Raw genomic sequence first — 22,787 nt, forward strand, 5'->3', positions numbered from 1 at the left:
CCATTCTGACTGGGGGAGCCTGCATTTATTCGGGAGCGGTGGGTGGGCTGAGAAGGGAGTTCCCCTTAGGCACTCTGCAGCTTTCTGCGATGGCTCAGTCCTGTCCTCCGGAACCTAGCAGAGCAACTCAGAATTCCTAGGTACTCCATAGTGAATGGCCTCAGTTAAGTAGGACCTTTGCTTTTTTAAAGGTCGCCCAGACTTGGTGTGGCTTAAGCTCTGTGTTTGAACTTTTGTGTAACACCCTTGGCAAAAAGCAGGAGGTCTTAGGGTGGAGTGTAAGAACCCTCGGACGTCATAAAATCTACCTCTGCCCCCCTCAATTTTGTAGAAACCCTGGGAGGCCAACTGGGAAGTAAGTAGCAGAGTAGGATTTGCGCCCCTGCTCTCTGATCAGTTTTCAGTGTGCTACACTACCCAAATCAGGTCTCTGACTGCTTTTGTGCATACTAGTTGCTTAACCTTCCATTGTCACTTGTTATCACTTCATGAGATAGGGGCATGGTAGAGTAGTGATGTTGAAAGAATGCTACATTTGGATTGGGAGATCTGCTTTCCCATTCTGGCTCTGCTATTGTTTGACTTTGGGCAATTTGCCATCTGTAAAGTGGAGGTCGTTTCTGTAGCCTGTCCCATAGAGTTGTTGTGACGAAAGCTTTTGTAAACCCTGCATGCAAAAACCTTAATGCAATTGTAAATGTTAACTATCATCTCTCTCCTTTGGGAGGCAACTAACCCCAAACCGCAAAAAAATTAACTGATATAGATTATTATTTACAAAAATGTCATAGCTGTTTACCTTCATCAGTGTGCACAGAAATATTCAGAAGTCTGGGATTTTTTCATGGCGTTTTAATAGTAAATATACTGAATTTCAGGAAATTTGGAAATTGTACTGGAAACAGTTAAATATGCCCAAGATAACATTAAATGGCATTACAGTGGATTTTCCTTTCCAACCATACAAGTGTCAGGAAGATTATATGGCTAAAGTCCTGGAGTGCCTACAGAAGGTGAGACATCCCTTAGAATTTTTGTCTGAGTCACAAGTTCATGTTAAGGCTATGATTCAAAAAGTACCTAATATTTATTTCTTACATATTTATTCCTCTCTTCCCCCCATAGGGAAGTTTATTTTTTTATGTTATTTTAAAATGCAAAACAGTAAGCCTGGAGTACCAGAATGACAAAGGAGAAGTGCATGATCTGTTGGAAGAATTCCAGATTTGGTTCCCCTTCTTTCCCATTTTATTCATTTATTTTTCTTGGTATCTTCTGTTTTTACAATCCCTTTATTTGCAAAAGTATCCTTCTTTCCTTTCCCTCCCCCTACCTAGTGAACTACCACTTGTAGATAAAGATTAAAACAGAAAGAGGAAAAAAAAAGTGGTTCAATAAAACCTGCTAATGCATCAGTTCTGTGGATGTGCAATATTCCCCACTTGTAGTCATGGGATCTATAGCTGGAAGGAACCTGAGAGGTTCATCTAGTCCAATCCCAAATCGCCACCTCTGTAATGACTCAGTCAATCTATAAAAAAGATTCATTTTTTTCAACTCTTCTGTGCTTCTTTCTGCATTTTAAAGTGGGATCAAGATAATGTTTTTTGTGCCTTTGCCATTAAGTTCAGTTGAACAAGTATTTATTACAGTTGTTTCTCTCCTTTGTACTTTGTAGTATGTATTGGCTATTTATTTCTAATTTTATCTTATTTTTCATTGATATTTTTTTAAATTTCACATTTCTTTTCAAATACATCCCTACTGAACCATCCTTGGTAGCAAAGATTCAAAAAGAAATTGTGCTGGGCAGGCAGGAGCCTTTTAAAAACTAACCACCACATTAGCAATTTCTGATGGAATTTGAAATGTTCCTTGTCCATAATTCTCCCATCTGAGGATTTATTCTGATTATGATGCTGGAGCTGAGATTTCCTGTGTGCTGTTAGCATCCTGCCTAGGTTTTAGCTCTGGTCAGCTGGTTTGTTTCTAACAAAGTGGAGACTTGGATGCATTTCAACCCCAGCTAAGTTCACAGCTTTTGGAGAGCTGTGTTATTAGCTTCTCATTGAACCTAATGATTACAGGCATTCACATATTAGATTTGCATTTAGGATTTCAGACAAGGCAACTGTTTGAAAGCCTAAATTCAGAATTGCAAAATTATTTGTTATTTAAGGAGTCCCCAGCAAAGTATTTTGCTGTTAATTTTGAGTTGAATATACCATCATAATCTTATTCAATGAAAAAAAAAGTTAAAACCAAGTTAAGCTGTGATTTGTGGAACTAGTTTGAGAATTTCAACTTAAATTGTAACATCTTAGCATTTACTTGTTTTATAAAATACTGTCTCTTGCTTGGTCAGTTTTGACTCATGAATGAAAAACTTTGTGTTAAGTGTTTACTAAGTGTCAAGCACAGTGGATATATACACAGATGTAAAAGCAACAATAGCCCTTTGCCCTGGAAGAGCTTACATTCTAATGGGGGAAACAATGCAGGGCAGGGTGGAGCACTTTGGTCTAGAAGGTTAAGGGGATGGTGAGTGGTGCCACCAGGAACAGGGGCAGAATTGATTTAATCGTGGTTCCCAAATTTGGGAAAAATGTGTTTGAGGTGGCCACACAGCTGGTGAGACTGTCAGGGGTATAGAGAGTGAAGTGATGCAGGTCTTAGTTTTTCCTGAAAGAGGGGTGGGTAAGGCAATCACCAGGCAGGACAGAAGTCGCAGAGATGAAGGGGTGAGAACCTCCTTCTTAAGGTTTCTGGTCTAGGCAGCAAAGCTGCTGCTGCTGTGGCCAGTAGAGGAGATAGATGGCCAGGGCAGCAGGAGCCAAGACATGCACCATAGAAGTACCTAGACGGCATGCTGTAGTGAGAAAATAGTGTTTCTGTTAATGCCCTCACTTCTTACTCTACAAGATATGTATGTGACTGTGGGCAAATCATCTAACCTCCTTGAACCTCAGTTTCATTTGTAAAATGAATGCCTACTTATTTTTGTGAGGAAAGTGCTTGGTAAACCTTAAAAGTGTCATGAATATGAGTTATTAGAGGGATTCAAATAGTGACTCTGCTTAACTTCTGTGATTAATATAGGACAACATGGTCCCTCTGACTTTGCCTTTTTAAATCTTTCCCTCATTTCCCTGGTCTTCAGAAGGTGAATGGCATTCTTGAGAGCCCCACAGGAACAGGAAAGACTCTTTGCCTTCTTTGTACCACTTTGGCTTGGCGGGAGCACTTTAAAGACACAATCACTGCCCGAAAGATTGCTGAGAGGATGCAAGGGGTGGAGCTCTTTCCTGATAGACCAATGTCATCATGGGGGAATGCTGCCACAGATGGAGATACCACAGGTACAACCTCCCCTTGCCTCCAGCACCCCCTGGCAGGAAATATCATACCAGGGAATAGCCCAAGCTGTTGTTGTTGTTTGTCTTTTTTTCTTGAAGAAGACCATGACATCAGGAAGGTGATGCCATGCATGACTTGCAAATGAATTGGATCTAAGTAAGGAAGAGCTGTGCAAAGTCACCAGCCTTACTTTCTCCTCCAGTATCATCTGGGTTCAGTGGGAAGATATCTAGCCCAAGCTAGAGAAGAAATGAAGGAGATTCAAGTTCTCCCATTCTCTGTCTTTTGAACTCAGGTCCTCATGACTTCAGGACCAGTGTGCTATCTACTTCACCACCTAGCTGTCCCTATCTTTTGAACCAAAGGGATGTGAGAGTATTTGTGGCTGTCTCATTTCTTACTACCCTTTCTGAACGTAAATCTGGGGTTAGAACATTTTCTCTTATGGCAGTGAAACTATCTACTTATCTCATTTCCAATAGATTATCCTAGGTTGTATAATTCTCCATTATCTATGGAGGAGAGGGAGTTATTATCTGAATGCCAATTTTGTTAAAAATAAATGTGTTTTATTAGACTATTCCTTGTGTAATTATTTTATTTTTGCCTCCTCTGCCTCACTTCCACACTTTGTCAGCATACTACACTGATATTCCGAAGATCATTTATGCCTCCAGAACCCATTCTCAGCTCACTCAGGTCATCAGTGAGTTAAGGAACACTACTTACTCGTAAGTATGTCAGTAAACATAAGAATATAATAGATACGGAGAGGAGAAGAAGGTCTTAGTGTCTAAAGAGCTTTCTCATGTTAGGAGTAAGGAGGAACTCAGATGTTTAGGTCAGGGTTCAACATGCATGTTTTTTCTGTGTACACTTCCATGTTCCCGATCTTGCTTATTGTAATTCTTTGACTCCATTACCACTTCAAGTAGAGCAAGCCTTTTGTACTCTGAGTTCTTGAGGGAGTAGCTCTCTGCATGATAAGTAGGGATTTTGATTAGGACTCCTTATTTCCTGCCTCTTACTAGGCTCCTAAAGCAGGCCATTATTGTGTAACACTTGAGCATCATTTTTTCCCCTCTGCCTTTTCATCCCCTTCCATTCCTCCACCTAGTTTAAGAAATCTACCAAATCTACCCCACCAAATCTTCTTTAACAAAACTGCCTGGATTAGAGGAGGATTTAAGGTGATCCATTTAAGATGGAAAAGGGTCACTCAGTGGCCAGTGTAAATAACCATAACCATTCCAGTATAGCTTTTAAAAAGTTAAAACATTTTTATTCTGAACTTATCAAACACCAAATGAAATTGGCATTTTTTAATGCATTTTTAGAACCAAAAAAGGAAACTGTACTTGAAGCTTCAGATCTGTCTTATACAGAGTTTGCTTTTCTTTTTAAGTATCTGATAAATTCATCCTAAGGCTTTCAAAGCTGTACTGCCCACCTGTATTTCTTTCTGGTCTTCTTCCTATACCTTTATAGCTAGCTACCCTGTCTATGCTTGTTCTCTGCATGTGTCCAGTTTCTGTCTGAGCCATGTCTTTTTCAGTCTGTTTTGTGAACTTTCTTCTTTCTTCCTACTAACTGTACATTATTTTTAAACAGGCCAAAGGTATGTGTACTGGGCTCTAGAGAACAGCTGTGCATCAACCCTGAAGTGAAGAAGATAGAAAGTAACCATGTACAGGTAGGAACTTGGCATTTTCTACGCTGGACTTTGAGTCTTCAGTGCTTCCACTTTATATGTCCTTTCCATTTGCTTACGACTCATCAGGAAGTTCAGCAGTATTTTCTGAATGCGTATTAGGGGCTTTCTTTATTCTTCTGCTCAGTGGTATTGCCCTCCACTTAGCTTCCTGGGAGGAGAGTCTCTCCTCTCTCATTTCCATCCTTCACCCAGCTGCCAAAGCAGTTTTTCCGAAGCACAGGTCTGACAGTGTTTCTCCCCTCCCTTAATAAACTCCAGGTGTAACCAATTGCTTTTAAGATCAAGTACAAACTCTTCTGTTTGACATTTAAAGCCTTTCACAACCTGGCTCTAACCTACTTTTTCAGGCTTGTTATACTTGTGTCAATCAGTAAGCATTCATTGAGTACCTGTTGTGTGCCAAGCACTGTATTAGGCACTGGAGATGCAAAATAACAATAATAGCAGTAATAAAATTGTCCTTACTCTCAAGAGCTTATATTCTATTGATGAAGACTATCTGTATACATCTAAATATATTTAGAAGAAATTCAAAGTAATTTGAAGTAATTTAAGTAATTTAAATAGAAGGCACTAGCAGTTAGGGGGACCAGGATGGCTTCTGTGTAGAAATTGCTCAGTCAATCTGAATCTTAAAGGCAAAAGATGATTCTAAGAGTTAGGAGAAAAGAGAGTACAGTGCGTTCCAGGTGTGGAGGGTGGCTGTGGAACAGACAAGCAAGTACTGTGTGTGAGGGAATGGCAACAACACAGGTTTGCTTGGATGGTAGATTGTGGGAAAGGAGGTAATGCACCTATCATAAATGTGGAAAGGTGGGTTGGTGCCAGGTTGCCAAAGGATTTAAAATCCCAACAGCAATGTTTATATTTGATCGTTAGAGGCAGTGGAGACCTGCTAGAGTGTATGGAGTGGGGAAATGACATGGTCAGACCTGTGCTCAAGGAAGGTCACTTCAGCAGCTCTGGAGGTCAGATTGAAATGAGTAAAGAATTGTGGGAGGAAGAACTATTAGGTGGCCGTTATGATAGTTCAGTTAAGAGTTAATGAGGCCAAAAAAAAAAAAAAGAATGTTTAGAAAAAACCCTCAGTGGGGTAGGGGTGTGGTTGGAGGAAGAGAGAATTTGGAACCCAAAATTTTTTAAAATAAATATTAAAAAAGCAATAGGAATTTAAAAGCCTTTTACAAAAGTTAATGAGGGATTGAACTACAGTGGTAGTTGTGTGAATAGTGAGAAGGGGATAGATGTAAGATATTGTGGAGATAGAAACAACGAAATTTAGAAACAGATGTGATAATGTGGGGTAAGGAAGAGTAAGGAGTCAGGGATGATGCTGAGGTTGTGAATATGGGGAGCTGAATGGGTAACAAAAATACTTTTGACAGAAATGGGGAAATTTGGGGAAAGGGTGAGTTTGAAAAGAAAGCTGATGAGTTCTGTTTTGGATGTATTGGGCTTGAGATGTCTATAGGCCATCCATTTTTAAAGTATCCATTAGGCAGTTGGTGTTTTGGGCCTGGAGCTCAGGAGAGAGATTTGGACTGGATGTGTAGATCTGGAAATCATTTTTAAAGAGATAGTAAATTCATGGGAATTTATGTGGTCATCAGGGGAGAGAGTATGGACAGAAGGAGGGGGGACCGAAGGGGAAAGGAAAAGAAAAGAAGAAACAGGCCAGAGAATTTGGAGTACGCCTGTAATTAGAGAGTGTGATGTGAATGATAATCCAGCAAAGGCTACTGAGAAAGACCAGTTGGGGAGCTGGGAAGAAAGCTAGAAGAGAGAACTGTCATGACAATTCAAAGGAGAGTATGCAGAAGGAAAGCTTCATCTGTAGGGAGATCAAGAAGGATTTAGAGAGAGAGGAGACCACCAGATTTTGTAGGTCTGGTCACTTTGGAGATAAAGTAACTTCAGTTGATTGATAACATCAGAAGCCAGGTTTCAAAGGTTGAGAAGGGTAGTGAGAGGAATAGAAAGGGAAGCTATGAATATCAGCAGACATTTCTAGTAGTTTGGTCAAGAAAGGGTAGAGATACAGAGGATGATAGCTTTAGGGGGTGATAAGGTCTAGTGAAGGTTTTTTCAGTGTGGGGGAGACTTGGCCATATTTGTAGTTAGTAGGGCAGGAACTAGTAGAAATGGAGAGATTTAAAGATTAGCAGGAGGATGATGTTTTAGGGCTCTGGAGAATACAGAAGGGAATGGGATCAAGTGCACATGTAGGGTTGGCTTTGGCAAAAAAAACCTGCCATCAATCTCATTATCAGAGATTAGAGTAAAGGAGAGAATGTGGGATGATGTCAGAGGGTTTCGTTGTGAGGATATGGAGAAAAGAAGGACCTCAAACTAATGGTCTCTATTTTTTCAGTAAAGTATGAGGTGAAATCCTTCCCTGAGGTTTGGGGGCAGGTGGGGGCTGGACGGCAGGGAAGGGGAGGTTAGGAAGGAAGGGAGGAAAGGTGATATACATTTGAAACAAGAAAGTTTGAATGGTCCTTAGGAGCGGCCTGGGGAATCACTTAGGAATTAAAGAATTGCTTTGCTGTGATGAGGCTCCATTTGAGGTAAGACAACCTGAATTTGTAGTGGACCTGGCTGGTTCTTTGTCCAGCTCCTTTCAGCAACATGTGAAGAAGAGCAGAGGAAACGTAGGGTAGGAATGATCCAGGGTTGGTGCTTGGCAAGGCATGAGTGGCAGTAGGAGAAGAGGGAAAGGGATTTGGGAGTAGAAGATAAAATAGAGTAGAACAGGGTTGAGATTGTGAAGGAAGGAAAGCAAAATCAGAGTGGGGGAAGAGCCTGAGAAAGTACTGACAGGTAGAGGGATTGGGAGTTGTGATCAGGACAAAGAATAGGTTTAGGAGGAGTAAGGTATAAAGAAAGACAGAATGATAAGGAGAATTATGATCAGATAGAAGAATGCTTTTGATTATGGAATTGGAACATTGGATGAGGGAGAAACCCAAGCTGTGATCATCTCTGTGTGTGGCTGAGACATCTTTGCTGATTTCCTAGTTGCTGGTGCCTGCTCCTTAAAATTACCTTGTTTTTATTTTGTATAACTTTCGTGCATCGTGTTTATTTTGGTAGATTGCAAACTTTTTGAGGGCAGGGACTGTTTGATTTTTGTCTTTGTATATTCTAGTACTAATAAGCATTTAACAAGTGCTTGCTGATTAATTGATGGTATTAGGCCTAGATTTCATTAGCTCTTACTATCTTGATTCCCAGTTCTTGGAACTGGATAGGATTATGGTTGAGGTGTGGAATCCATGCTCACCTCTCTTTGTTCTGCTTTTTGTGGCATTGTGATATGAAGGTCACCCAGGAGAAGTAGTTGCTCCTAGAATCATAGTCTCTGAAATGACTTTAGAGAAGTGATCTTAGAATTCATCTAGTCTAATCCGCTTGACACCAACCACACAAGGAGCCATCCGGTCTCTGCTGAATTTGTCCTGTGATGGGGAATTCACTTCCTGTAAGACAGTCTCCTGGCCAGTGACTGCTGGTGAATAGGCCACTGACCCAGTGCAGAAACTCTAACTAGCAACTGTCTATTAGAGCAAGGAAGAACAAAATTGGGAGCACAGCACCCCAAACAGTTGGTATCCAACTAAACTGATTTTTGTCATTCAGATCTTCTATAACAAAACTTTTCTTTTGCCTTCTGGGCACATTGGCCCTTCAGATGAGTACACAAATATATTTTATTTTCCAGATCCATGTGTGTCGAAAGAAGGTATCAACTCACTCTTGTCATTTCTACAACAATGTGGAAGGTAAATGGAAACATCCTCAGCTTCTTTGGAAGAGGCATTGAGGAAGAATGATATAAAATATGAGTTTACATGGCCTACTTCTTAAGGACTCACCTACTTGCCTTGTAGGTGCTTTACTGGATGGAGCCAAGTACTAACAGTTAAGATACCAGGATTTTATTTCTGACTCTGACCATAAATAGTCCAGCTCACGGGACTTGCCCTTTGGCCACATAGGAACAATAATCAGAGATGTATGTTTGAATGAGTGTTATGACTTTTAATTCCTCAGGAATTCCTACAAGGGAGTTATTCCAAATAGACCCTAATGTAGGTAGGTAATCCTTGCCATGGTTTGATATCAGTATTTTTCTGTCATGTCTTGAAGGGTAGTTCGGATTCTCCCTTGAAATTTTGGCATTCTTTTGATTATTTGTCCAGTAGCATTCCTACTGGTTCCAATGAGCAGGAAATCAATGAGAAAGTACTTCTAAAACATGGCCTCTTGAAGCAAATCATTGATCATCAGGATCAGTGCCGTCAGATGGTGTTGAATTGAGTACTGTTAACTGGCCTGGTTCTAAAGTCAGGCAGCCAGTGTGGTCCTTGGAGTTCAGTATTTATCATATTTCCTCAATAGCAAATGACCTTAGGGCTCATTTTGTTACATTAGGAACATCAGCAAGCTGTGCTGAAGGTAAAACTCTCGTCTGTATCAATAACAGTAGCTCACATTTATGTGGCTCTTTAGAGTTTACGAAGCACTTTGCTAATGGCCAGTGTTAGGTAAGTAATGGAAGTCTTATTCTCATTTTATAGGTGAGGACACAGACTCAGGAGGAAGAGGTGATTTGTGAAATAAACTTCTAGCTGGGGAAAAGTCAGCCGTCTTATGTGAAAAAATGTTGCGGTTGTGCTGTTTTTCCTGTGCTAGAAAGGATACAGGATTTCCTTTTAACACCTTGATATTTTACATATTCTCCCCAAATGGTCATATGTCATTTTCTGTCTGGTACCTCTGAAATAATCCTCAAATCATCCATATTTCCAAATACCCTGGTCTATTGCACAGTGGTAAGCTATTGCTTTGGGGTAGAAGGGCACAGTGGGGAATTATCCAATTGCATAGTTTAGATAAAATCCAGAACCAAAATATGCCCCAGAAAGGAAAAAGTGAGTATTCCCAGGCCTGGAGTGGCCACACCAGAAGTCCCATTCCTTTTCTTTTAAGATGCTGCATCTTGTTACCAAAGAAGTTTAATGGTTGCTAAAGCTGCATCACATAAAAAAAAAGTTTTAAAAAGAAAAAAATAGTAAGTATTCATTGGTATCTTTAGAATTGAATGGTTGCGTCAAATCAACCATGTTTATATTTATTTATTACGTCCTATTACACTTTGTTGCCACTTGTATTCTTAGTAGGCTTGTTTTACCACACTCTCGAGGATAAAACCCAATCATGGCAGGTGGCCTTGCAAAGGCTAGAATGCTAGGAAGGAGAGAACTCTTCCAATTATCTTGTTTTCCATGTATTTAACTTTGTAAGTTGTTTCAAATCTCTTAGGAAGTAGATGCAATACAAATTCTAGATATGGAAAGTGGTTTCCCAATTAAAACCTGGCAGTTCTATCACTGGGATCTGTTTTAAGAGCTCTGTTATTCTACCCACAACCTATTAGATCTCAAGTGGCCGTGTCTGTCTTTGCAAGACCTTTGGGGCCTTACTGGAGCGTTCTGGCACTCTCAGGGTTAGTTGGGAGTTTGGATGATTTTTTGGTGACTCACTGCTGCCATCTAGTCTGGGACTCCTTTCTCCTGGGCTGCAGCCTTATGAGAGTGGCCTAATGTTCGTCATCCTTTCCCCTTCCTGTGCCAGTAGAACCACAAAACTTCTAGGCCTGTTCTTGCTGTTCCACTGTGAATAAATAGGTTAACTGAAGTTAACTAAATCATTCACTCTGGGTCCTCAGCTTCCGTGAATAAATGTGATTGTTGTCTGAGGCTCTGCTTGAGCTTAGCAGATATGTATCAAGCCAAGTTAGTAGCTAAGTAATTTACCCAGGGTCACATAATTAGTAAGGTCGGATTTGAACTCAGATCTTCCTGATTCCGGGCCCAGTGTAAACTGTCTACTTTTCCACTTAGCTACCTTACTCCTTACCAAGCCTAACCCCTTTACCTGTTCAAGCAATCTTCTTCCATTTTGTCTCCTCCAACAGTTGCCCCCTCTGGCATCCCTGCTTTTTCACTTATTTTATTTTTATTTTTTTAATAATTTTTTTTATTAATTTATTTTTAGTTTTCAACATTCACTTCCATAAGTTTTTGAGTTTTAAATTTTCTCCCCCTCCCTCCCCAAACAATGTGCAATCTGTTTATCACTTATTTTCAATCTCTCTCTGTCTACTGGCCCCTTCACTACTGCCTAAAATAACATGTTCATGTCTCCTCCATCCTGAAAAAACCCTCACTTGATTCTGCCACCCCTACTATCATCCTTTATCTCCTCTGCCCTTTGTAGGCAAGTCCTCAAAAAGGTGCCTCCACCTTCTCTCCTCTCACTCTCTTCATAACCCTTATAATCTAGTGATCTCTGCCTTTTGCCTCTTTTTATATTCCCAGAGTTTATCGTGGTATCTGACACATAGTAGGCATTTAATAAATGTGCATTGATTGATTTATCGTGAAAAGAGGAAATTGAGGCCAGAAAAGGGGGGGTGCACTAGGAGAACAGGTTGAGAGGAGGAAATGATTGGAGGTCACAGGGAGGCAGAACAGTAGACTACAGAAAAACAAGCATTATGATCACGGAATGCAAGTTCAGTCAGGATTAGAGAGATGTAACATTTTGAGTGCTGATGAAGGCTAAAGTGGGGGCCCCATCCCTGGGGATGGCTGAGATTAAAGTGGAAAGGGAGATCAGGAGAGTTGAAGATAGTGATGAACTGAGGCCAGGAAGAGGAAACAGAGTAGAGAGGTTTTTACCTTGGCAAGAGAAGAGTTCTGAGTTGTAGAGGTTGGGGGAGCAGGAGGTAGAAACTTGCTAGCCATAGGGAAATAGACCAGTGGAAAGGGCCTTCATTCAGGTGGTCAGTAAAGGTGATGGGAGGGTTAATGATAATGGTGATTGGAAAGGATGTATAATGGAGATAGTTGTGAATCTTGGGCAAAATGCTACCAGGCACCTTCATGATAGAGATAAACTGATTCTGGTAGAGCCTTGTGGTAAAGGAGGCCCAGGCATCCCCTAGCCACTTCACATCATTGCAGCGGTGGTAGCAGGATGTCCTCCTTCCTCAGCAGCAGCCCCACAACACCATCACCACCCCACCCCATTCCTGCCCCCAACCTCCTCAGGCAGTCAATAATGAGGAGAGGTTGATGGTGCTGTTTTTTTTATATCCTTAATACTGGGTGATAAGCAGTGATGGAGGGCACAATTGCCAGGGATTGAGGAGGCCTTCAGTTCCAGTCCTTGAGAACAGCAGGGCTGGAACTCCAACCTCCCAGGGTTGAGTGACAAAGGCCAGAGTATAAGCTGGGGCAGGGATATCTGTGTCAAGAGTTCTTTGTTTGGTCTGAACAGTGGTTGCCTCTACCTACCTACCTTGGCCTTTGGTGGTGGTGAATGAGGGATGAAGGCTCCCCATTAGTTTAACCAATATTTAAGACCTGTTCCTCTAAGCCATTGTTTCCAACCTTTTTCATTTTATCTTACTCCTTTAGACTTGTTGGGATGTACCAGAGTACATTTTCTTCCTTACTCCTTCAACAGTACCGCCTTGTTTAGCCATCTGTTAATTCCTTACACACACACACACAAACCCATACCTACTCTCCATCTTCTTTCCCACAATAGCTGTGCAGCCCTGATGCCATCTAGGCCAGCCATAATAGTAGGAAATATCAGAGACCAGATCTCCTGATCAAAAATGGCAAAGGGAAACCACTGTACAACATGTGCCTAGGGTCCTTGACAAGAATTGTGTGGGAGGCTCCACCTCTCTTCTCCCCCTCTCTCCTCCTTTCCTTGACTCTCTTTGCCTCCTCTGGCCCTAATCCACATAGTTTGTGGTGGAAATATAAAAGACCAGTGATATTGTTCATAAGAAAACCACAGGAGGGAGAAGCAAAGGAGCTGGAATCCCCAGTGAATGCTTTCCTGGGTTGAAGGTTGATTGTTCTCAAAAGGATGCTGATAGTTTTTGATACTGTGCTGAAAAATGCAGAATGATTGTGGCCTAGAATTAAATAGCTACTCTGCATGAGCTCTTGATATATGCTTTCTGGTGTCTCCCAGTTCTCTTCTTGACTTCCCTGGAAGGCCTATAGTAGGCATTTGGTTGAGGAAACCACAGCACATAGAGTAATTGAACTGTTTGAGGCCATCATCTAGTTCAGGAAAGGCCTTGGCTCCAAGGCTCCTGATGTTCTCAATGGGTAATTCTACTTTCTACCTATTGTGGCTGGCCTAGATGACATCAGGGCTACCAGGAATGCCCCCTCCATCCAGCTAAAGGAATCTGTAGAGACCTCATCCCCAGGAGCCCTTGCCTCTGGGTACCCATCCACAGCAGTGGTTAAGGGGAGGCAAGCTGGAGAAAGCACATAGCTGCCTTTGTTTTACCTCATGCCTTGACTTTTACTTCTCTTGATGCTTAGGCTACAGACAAGCCCCTAAACCAGGTCCAGCCAGACTTGCTGTTACTAGGGAGGAAAAAAAAAACCATGAAAGTCCTTGCTGAGCCAGTGCTTCAGCTCCAGGCCTCAGCATAGGACAGCCAGCCTCTCAGCTTTCTGGGAAGCTGCCTAACATCAGCAGTATTGGCTAAGACCAGAAAGGGTGGAATGGGGAGGGGCAGGAGCAGCTGAGTCAGTTGTTGGAAATGTAAATATCAGGAGATTTCAGTGCAAGCAGAAATCAACACAAAACAGATAGGGGAGAAACAGCCAAAGAGACCACAAGATAGAAAAGGAAGGGGAGGGATAAAAGGGTATCAGAGAATTGTTTATCTTCCTATTCAGTCTCTTTTTTTTTTCTTTTGTGAGGCAGTTGGGGTTAAGTGACTTGCCCAGGATCACACAGCTACTAAGTGTCTGTGTCTGAGGCTGGATTTGAACTCAGGTCCTCCTGACTCCAAGGCCAGAGCTCTATGCACTGCTCCACCTAGCTGCCCCCCTATTCAGTCTCTTGAAAGATAAATTGGGAGTATATTAAGGAACCAGGAAGGTTTAAGTCAAAGGCACTAAGAAACGGGTTCTTTTGTCATGTTACCTTTCTACATCTGTTGAGGAACCTTCCTGGAGAACTTCCTGTGGCTGTCAACTCTGCAGCCCAAGGCTGCTTTTCTGTAACGAGCCTTGGCTACTCCATTCCTACTCACCTGGCCCATCTAGCACCTGTAGTTGTGAAAGCTGACAGACATGTTGCATGTTGCAAGAGGATTTTTATCTTTGAATTCTTTCTAAAATTCTTTATAGCTTACCCTTAGCTCTTGGTTCGCTTGTTTCCAGCTCCTGCTGCAACTAATTTCACCCTGACTCCTTTAAATTTTTTATAGCACCTTTCTGTTGTGAATTCTTTCCTCTTGGTCCTCTGTAGTCAATCATCTTTACATTTACAGATCACTCAACAGTCCAAGCCAGATCGGTTTTCTATTCTTAAATGTTTAAAAGCTTGGATTTGACCAGTTGGACCTGGGATTGTTTTTGCAAATCACTTGAGGTTTCTAGAGTGGAAGCAGAGGCTTTTAGGGTTGTCAGGGAGACTGTAACGTGGACCACAGTGTTCCTGGTCTTGCCCCTTTGGCTCCCTTCTTAAATGTTGAGCTTCTTATAAAAGGTACCTCCCAATGAATCTGTTTTATTGGAACAAGCTTGGTGCCCATGGTCTGAAGGTTCTGGTGTTACAGAAACACTCCCATATCCCAGCTCACGTTTGCATGTATGAGCCATCTGAACTAACTTGTCAGTCCACAGCAAAAGTGAATGATTTAGAGCAACTAGGTGAGGCAGTGGATAGAGCGCTGGCCCTAGAGGCAGGAGGACCTGTGTTCAAATCCAGCCTCAGACACTTGATACTTACTAGCTGTGTGACCCTGGGCAAGTCACTTAACCCCATTGCCTAGGGCCCCCCCCAAAAAAAAATCACAAAAGCAAGTGATTTGGAACAAGGAAAGTCATGTTTGATGTTCCAGTTCCTTGCCAGGTAGAGAGAACTGTTTTCAGAAAGCAATTTTAGGTGTTAATCCCTTTGATTTTAGGATTTTCAGGAGATGGCTCCTCTTGCTCCTATTTTAGCTGCTTCTTTGATTAGTTGATCTTAAATTATAAGGGGAAGAAAGTATAGCCTGGGGAGTTTGCCAGCCAGGGTTAAACAGTGACTCTTGATAGGAAGGCTTTGTGCTGGTCTCTGGCTGAGCTCTAGCACACAGCCTGCTGGTTGACTGCTGCCGTTGCTATGGTGTTGCTGGATGGATACCTTCCCTCCTCTTTCTGCCTTGTCTCCGCCTGTCCCTAATCTCCCTGTTCTGAGAACCCGAGAGATGTTTTGGGCCCGTCATGCTCTGGAGGAGCAGAGGGATTGTTTTTTTCAGTGAGAGCAGGGCTCTTGTAGGAGGTAACAAGTATTTGCTTATTCTTGTCATTGGAATTAGCATCCTAGTACTTGGTTGTGGAATGGACCAAACCAGAGAACTCACTGATATAAAGGCTAGCTACTGTTGTGGCAAAGAAATGCCTGGAAAGCCTATGCCACGTTTCTGCAGAGAGAACTGTTTTGCTAAAGGGCTTAGTCTGTCTAAGGACTTCTACTCAGAAAGTGATTGAATAGGTAGTAGTGTGGTTAATGCACCTTCTATATATTTGTACTTTCTCATAACTCTCCTCTCCCCCCCCCCCCCGCAAAGGGCCTATAGTGACTCAGAAACTGTGTTTCATATGCTTAAGTGAGGCTTTTCACCTTGAATCCCTGGCAGCTTAACATAAAAGTTTTGATGCCTGGTTTCCATTGCCAGCAAGGAGAGCTAGCATTTTTAGGTTACTTAATCACACCACTGTTCTCCCAGCTGTAGAGCTTTCTCACTTCAGAATTTTTGATCCTGCTTGGCCTGGGATAATCACTACCTGTCGGCTATGGTAGAGGAAGGTGAGAGTAAAGATAGCAGAGCAGTCATCACTGAAACAGCCTTCTTATTTCATCACTGAAATTTGTCAAGGTCTTCCTCCCTCCCCCCTTCCCCAGGACTGTTTGAAATTATTACATAATCTAATAAATCTTACCACTATGCAGAATTTTTCTAAGGTTTGTTCTTGGCTCCTCCATCCTGATTTTGTCCCTTTTCTTAGACCAGATAGATCTCCACTGAGTTGACCCTTACTGTGCTTTCCGCCCCCTGCTCTTGTTTATCTGCAGTTTTTCATGTCATGGGCCTTTAGTTTCTTTGTTCTCCTTGTGGCAAGCCTGTTTTTCTGCTAGGTTATTCCTCTTTAGGTCCCTTTTGTATTCCCTGGGTTTGTTCCACAGTACATTCAGTAATCCGGTTTGGAACAGTAGGGAGTTTATGCATCTGGTTAATCTCATCTCATTGATCCTTTTAGCTCTGGTTATAGCTACAGATTTTGGTTGTCCCTTAAACTCTTCTATGCTATATGGCTTCCGAACCTGATTTTTTCTTTTTATGTTTAAAGACACCAAAATTCATTTTAATTGGTAAAGAGAGGACAAATCAAGAAGAAGTGAATTATCTGCACATTGCAGCCTGACAGCTCATTCTGGCTGCTGACTGTCTCTAGAGGTTTGCTTGAATTGAGATGATGTGAGAACAGCAATCCATTGCAACTGCTGTCTTTTAAATCGTTTTAAAAGGAGGTGAAGATTGTCTGTCAGGTTGAGTGAGGGATTTTCAGTTGTTTTTCAGATGTGTCCAACTCTTCACATGTGACCCCATTTGGGGTTTTTTGGGTTTTTTTGTTTTTTGGCAAAAATGCTGGAGTCTGGGCAGTTAGGTGGCGCAGCGGATAGAACACCGGACCTAAAATCAGGAGGACCTGAGTTAAAATCCAGTTTCAGACCAAACACTTATCAACTTACTAGCTGTGTGACCCTGGGCAAGTCACTTAACTCCAGTTGCCTAAAGAAAAAAAATATTGGAGTAGTCCTTCTCCAGCTTATTTTACAGAAGAGGAAACTGAGGTAAACAGGGTTAAATGACGTGTCCAGGATCACATGGCTAGTAAGTGTCTGAGGCCACATTTGAACTCATGAAAATGAGTCTTCCTGACTCCAGGCCTGGCACTCTGCCCACTGAGCAACCTAGCTGCCTGAGTGAGGGATGATGACAAGGAAAAGGATAAGTCTGTTTACCCTCCAAGAATCTGTGAGCTACTTTTCTATTATCTCCTCCATCCCGTAAGGCTAAATAATACCCCAGCCCATGGGCATTCTTACTCAGCCCCCTTTGAGCTCTTTTGGCATTCCTGCCTCCCCAGGCTTTGATCCCAGGCAGTTTGGCCTGGGGATGGAGGTAAGAAGCAGTTAGCTATTCTGCTTCTGTTGGGACCCTGAAGAAAGACTGGCTTTGTGTCCTCACCTGAGTGGCATCTGACTGTGGGTTTTGATATAGATGTATAGCCTAGAGTGGGAGGACTCATGCTGAGGTATAGGGTGCATCTCTTCTTTGTTCCTGCTGACTTTCACTGATGCTCCCCAGACTTCCCCAAAGAAGTTACAATGGTGCTGACAGTCTGCAGTGTGCCAGGTGCTGTATTTTTGCCATAAGTATTATCCCAGAGCACCCTGCTATTGGGAAGCTATACTGCCCAGCTTATGGAATGATCTCTATCTTTTGGGCTTGAGCATTGACTCCAGAACTCAGGAAACCTTTATGTGAAAAATAGACTTTCAACTGTGCCCAAAGGACTATAAAATTGTATGTACCCTTTGACCCAGCAATACTACTCCTAAATCTGTATCCCAAAGAGATTATGCAAATGGGAAAAGGACCCACATGTACAAAAATATTGATAGCAGCTCTTTCTGTGGTGACCAAGAACTGGAAATTGAGGGGATGTCCATCAGTTAGGGAATGGCTGAACAAGTTGTAGTATCTGAATGTAAATGGAATATTGTTGTGCTCTCAGAAATGATGAGCAGGGAGACTTTAGAAAAACCTGGAAAGACTTATGTGAACTGATACTAAGTGAAATGAGCAGAACCAGGTAACGTTGCACACAGCAACAGCCACGTTGTGCAATGACTAACTTTGATAGACTTAGCTCTTCTTAGCAATGCAAAGATCTAAGGCAACTCCAGAAGACTCTTGATGGAAAATGCTGTCCACATCTAGAAAAAGAACTATAGAGTCTAAATGAAGATTGAAGCATATTATTTGCTTGCTCTCTTCTTTTCTTCTTTCTTGTGGTTCCTCCCATTGGTTCTAATTCTTCTTTACCCAACATGACTAAGGTGAAAATAGGTTTAATATGAATATATATGTGGAGCCTCTATCAAATTGCACACCATTTTGGGGTGGAGGGAGGGGAGAGTTGGGGAGGTAATTTGGAACTCAGAATCTCATGGCAGTACATGTTGAAAACTAAAAATAAATGTAAGAAAAAAGAAGAGTTTTATTCATTCTTGGCTGTATTGTCACAGAGAAGAGCACAGAGAAGGAGCTGGTCACTTCCATCTTGGATATTGAAGATTTGGTTAAAAGTGGCAACAAGCACAAGTAAGAAGCCCCTTTGCTCCCCTCCTCCCTTCACTGCCCTGCTTTTGTGAGAAGGAAGAGGAAGGCTGGCTCGTGGTTCCTGTTACCTACCACAGGGTCTCTTGGTTAGCTTTACTGTAGATAATGGGGCTTTGTAACAATGATAAGAAGTTGCCAGAGAGGAGACATTGGAGTTGGCTCTTCTTAGAAGTCCTTTCAACTTATAGCCCAGACCTCTGCCAGTTCTAACCCTATGCCAGTTTTTGCTGATGTCCCTGAGTACATTGGGACCCAGCTAAGTCCTTTTTGTTGCTGAGGAGTTGGTTCTGGTGCTACCTCTCCTTATTTGTGGACTCTTGGCTATCTCAGAAAGCAACATAAAGGATTATTAGCCAGAGATCAGTGTTACCTGATTACATTGTAGGTCTTTACCTTCCTTCAAGTAAAGCTCTTCAGAAAGAAGGCTGAGACTTATAAAGCTACAGCCACATTATTTTGAAGACTTAGAGTGTTATAGACTTGATAGGGATCCCAGTGTTGTTCCTGGATCCCTGTTACAGAAAACTAAAATGTTACTTTTGATCCATGTGGCTTCCCAGATCTTCTCCCCTTATATGATCTTTTAACATGTGGAAGCACCTGTAAGTTGGGCTTTTGTCCTTCCTGGCAGCCATCTGTCTTCAGAGCTAACATGCCTATTCTATCCATTGGGAATATCTCAGCCTCTCCTAGGAAACTCTTTCTGAGTTGCAGAGAAGGTACACTTATAAAGGGAGTTTCCTCACTCAGGAGGTCAATCCAGTTCACATGTCCAGTCCTTTGAGTTTGAGTGTAATCAAGAAAGGAAAGTACATTCTCATCTTTCTCTGAGTGGTATTAGTACCTGATTCCCTGTTCTTTCATTTTTAACAGAGTCTGCCCTTATTATTTATCTCGGACACTAAAGCAGCAAGCAGACATAATTTTTATGCCGTACAATTATCTGTTGGACTCCAAGGTAATACTTCATTATTTGTATTAATACTTATTTCCTTATTGACTTTTAGTGACTTAAGCCTGGTATAAAAGGTTAAAGGGAAGGGACGCTTCAGGTACACATTTTGCCTTAGTTAAGTTATTGTTTGGTTCAGGGTCCTTTGTACCTTCCCTGCCACAAAGAGTAGAACAAGAGTAAAAAACTCTGAAATCTTCTGACAGCAGCAATAGACCAAGATCTGCTCAGACTTTACTATTTGCCAGGAGCCCGGGACTGCCAGGCAGAGGCTTAAATATACCAAAGTTGTAAATCAGTCATTCTGTGGCAGCATAAACAGTGCCAAGCTATTGGGAAAGGTCCTTTTCTAGAGCAGCCCTGTCAAATATTCAAATATTTGTTTTGTCAGAAGGATTGTGGTCATTTGGTACCTAAGCAGAAAGGAAACCTTTGCATCATTTGGGTCAGTATCCTCTGGAACTTCATTTCCACTAAGAGCACACCAAGAGGGAAAAACCGTGCCATTCTCTGGTAACAGTTGGAGGCAAAAGAAGGCAGCTGGGAGAAGCCAGAGTACTTGCTCCAGGCTCCTCGTGTTTGATATTCTTCTGAATGTCTCCCCAGCATGGGCCTCTCGGTTTTCTTTCTTATTTTCCTGCTTCCCCAAAACAAATACCATTTAGTCTGAAAGACTGGTCAGTCCAAACCATTTGAATACACTTTTCCCAAAGATCCCTTTCACAACTCCATGTGGGTGTTGAGTTTAGTTTCTATTTCATCTGCCTCCAGCCTCATACATTCCCTTTCCTTCACTTTGCTTTTGCAGACACGGAGAGCACACAACATTGATCTTAAAGGGACGGTAGTGATCTTTGATGAGGCTCACAATGTGGTAAGTTTCTAGGATTCTTTACATTTCCCCTTGGCTTTGAATTAGCGTTTTCCACATTTGACCCAAAGATCTTCTCATCTCCCCAAGCCCATGACATTCTCCTCCCTCGGCATGTAATTGGATTGGATTTCCCAGAGACTTAGATCAAGTCCTTTTTAAAAGCAGACTGACAAGTATATGTCTGCTGGACTATTTAGGGGTGGGACAAGGGAGGTAGTAAGAGTCAGTCTTGGCACTTCAAAATTTGGTTTCCTTTATTGATTTTTATTCATATAATTGGAGTCAGCTTCATTTTGGTCTTCCCATTTTTTTGGTATTCTTCTGTATCTGTTACTTTTTATGACACAATATTACATATATTACATGTATATATTATATTAACATGCCATTATTTAGCTATTTCCCAACAATTGGATAAATAGGGAGTATGTGGAACATTTATGTATAGATAGGGCCTTCTTTTTTCCTAATAACATTGTTTGAATAGAGTCGTAACAGCTGGGGTAAAATATATGGTTTGTTTTGTGGCTTTTATTGTGTGTTGCCAGATTGCTAGAAGTCTCTTGGAAGCCATTCTTCAGTCCTACCAACAATGTAATAGAATTTGTTTCATTAAAGTGTATAGTTAATTCTTGAAATTATGTGATGATGTGTGGATTTATTTTTCCTATCTTTTGGGGGCAGTGGCATTTGAAAATGATTCACAGGTAAATTCTCTCCTTTTGGCCATCATTTCCTTGTTTTATAATATTTCCTTAACCTTAGTCCTGAAAGGAAACACTTACTGTCTCTGTTCTCAAGGCCACTGGTTTTTGTGAGTAGGAAAAACTACCACAGGGAATTGTGGCTTTTAAAGCCTGCTGAGTAGAAATGGTTCTGGAATAAGGTATGTTTCAAGCCCTAATTCTTAAGCTCTCTTTCAGAACTAGGATCATTGAATGAATAGATGAATGATCAGTGTAGGGAGGAACATCTTAAAAATTAGAGCTAAAGTTAAAAATGAAATGATGTAATGAGTTTCCTGTCACTAGAAATGTTCAAGTAGAGATTGGACTATGTTTTTGGAGGGCCGTGTTTTGGATTACAGGGGCAGGGGAGATTCTATCCATGATTTGGGAGTGGTCTCTCTGACTCCCCTCTCAACATTATATGATTCTTAGTTGCCTTGGGTAGAATCCATGGGTTTCATCAGTGAATGTTCAATATTGAACTCATGTCACTTGCATTTTCCAATTGTTTTCATGAGGAGCTAGCCAAAGTCCTGAGATTTGAGTCAGACGATTTTCTTTGATATGGTAGACAGAGCATTGGACTTGGAGTCAGAAAGACCTGAGTTTAAGTCCCAGACAGAGAGTAGCTGTGTGACCCTTGACAAGTTGCTTAACATCTCTCAGCCTCAGTTTCCTCATCTCTACAATAGGGATGATCTTAACATCTGCCTCACAGAGTTGTTCTGAGGATCAAATGAGACAATTCAGGTAAAGTGCTTTGCAAGCCTTAAAACTCTATATAAATGTTAGTTTTTATTATTATAGTTATTTGAAAGGAATTTGACTCCAGAGAGGCTGTGCTGCTTCATGGTAGTACCTTAATTGTTAGATCTCTGCCTGCGCAGAGCAGCTGTAGAGTCTAAGATACAGGGGATAGCCAGGCTACTCCCGTTAACTTCTATCCTTTTGCTAGGGAGGTATCAGGTTTGTTTTTATTACAGGATTTAGGTGTCATTTTCCTGCGCTTTTAACTTCCTCCAGGTGTTCTCTACCTCAGTCCATGACAGACATACCCTTAGAGACTTGCCAGTTTACTAGCAGGCTGTTCTGGCTTTCCTGACTCTAGAGCTACTAGGAGCTGACGTGTGTGCAGCTCTCCTTCCTGGCTCTGCTCTCAACTTGGGCCTCTTTGCTTCGCAGGAGAAGGTATGTGAAGAATCAGCTTCATTTGACTTGACTCCCTTTGACCTGGCAGCTGGTCTAGATGCTATAAATCATGTGCTAGAAGAACAGACGAGATTGCTGCAGCAAAAGGAAATCCATGCCGAACTCAACATGGAACTTGACACTTCAGGTGGGCATGAGATCAGGGGAGTCAAGAAAGAGGGTTTTTTGAGAAATAATAAAGAGTTGAACTTCAAACTCGAAGAAAAACAGGATTTCCACCATTTGAAAATTGACTTTCTGACAGTTTGGGACCCTAGAAGCCCGCTGATCCAAGTTCTAGCCAAGTACCCATTGAAACTTATTCACTGGGGTAACAGCAGCCTTCCTTAAGATGAAAAGGGGTCGGTGTCTCAAATTCTAAGGTTAAGTTTATATATGTATCAGTAATTTTGGACACTTCCCAAATTTGTTTGTATTTGTTTTCTTCTGGAGCATTGTATATA

The 22,787-nt window shown here is 41.7% G+C and overlaps 1 protein-coding gene across 1 annotated transcript in view; it reads left to right on the forward strand.

Annotated features, from left to right (window-relative positions):
- Positions 1-22,787, forward strand: part of RTEL1 (regulator of telomere elongation helicase 1) — a 97,917-nt gene that overhangs the window by 801 nt on the left and 74,329 nt on the right. The window contains 10 exon segments of the mRNA XM_020981603.2: positions 879-1,013; positions 3,161-3,359; positions 3,995-4,088; positions 4,969-5,050; positions 8,793-8,853; positions 9,652-9,678; positions 18,488-18,563; positions 19,455-19,539; positions 20,342-20,407; positions 22,318-22,471. Coding sequence (XP_020837262.1) covers positions 912-1,013; positions 3,161-3,359; positions 3,995-4,088; positions 4,969-5,050; positions 8,793-8,853; positions 9,652-9,678; positions 18,488-18,563; positions 19,455-19,539; positions 20,342-20,407; positions 22,318-22,471 — 946 coding nt within the window. The 5' untranslated portion in view covers positions 879-911.

This window comes from Phascolarctos cinereus, unplaced genomic scaffold (genome assembly GCF_003287225.1).
Source record: "Phascolarctos cinereus isolate Bilbo 61053 unplaced genomic scaffold, phaCin_HiC Scaffold_2;HRSCAF=192, whole genome shotgun sequence".
NCBI lineage: Eukaryota > Metazoa > Chordata > Mammalia > Diprotodontia > Phascolarctidae > Phascolarctos > Phascolarctos cinereus.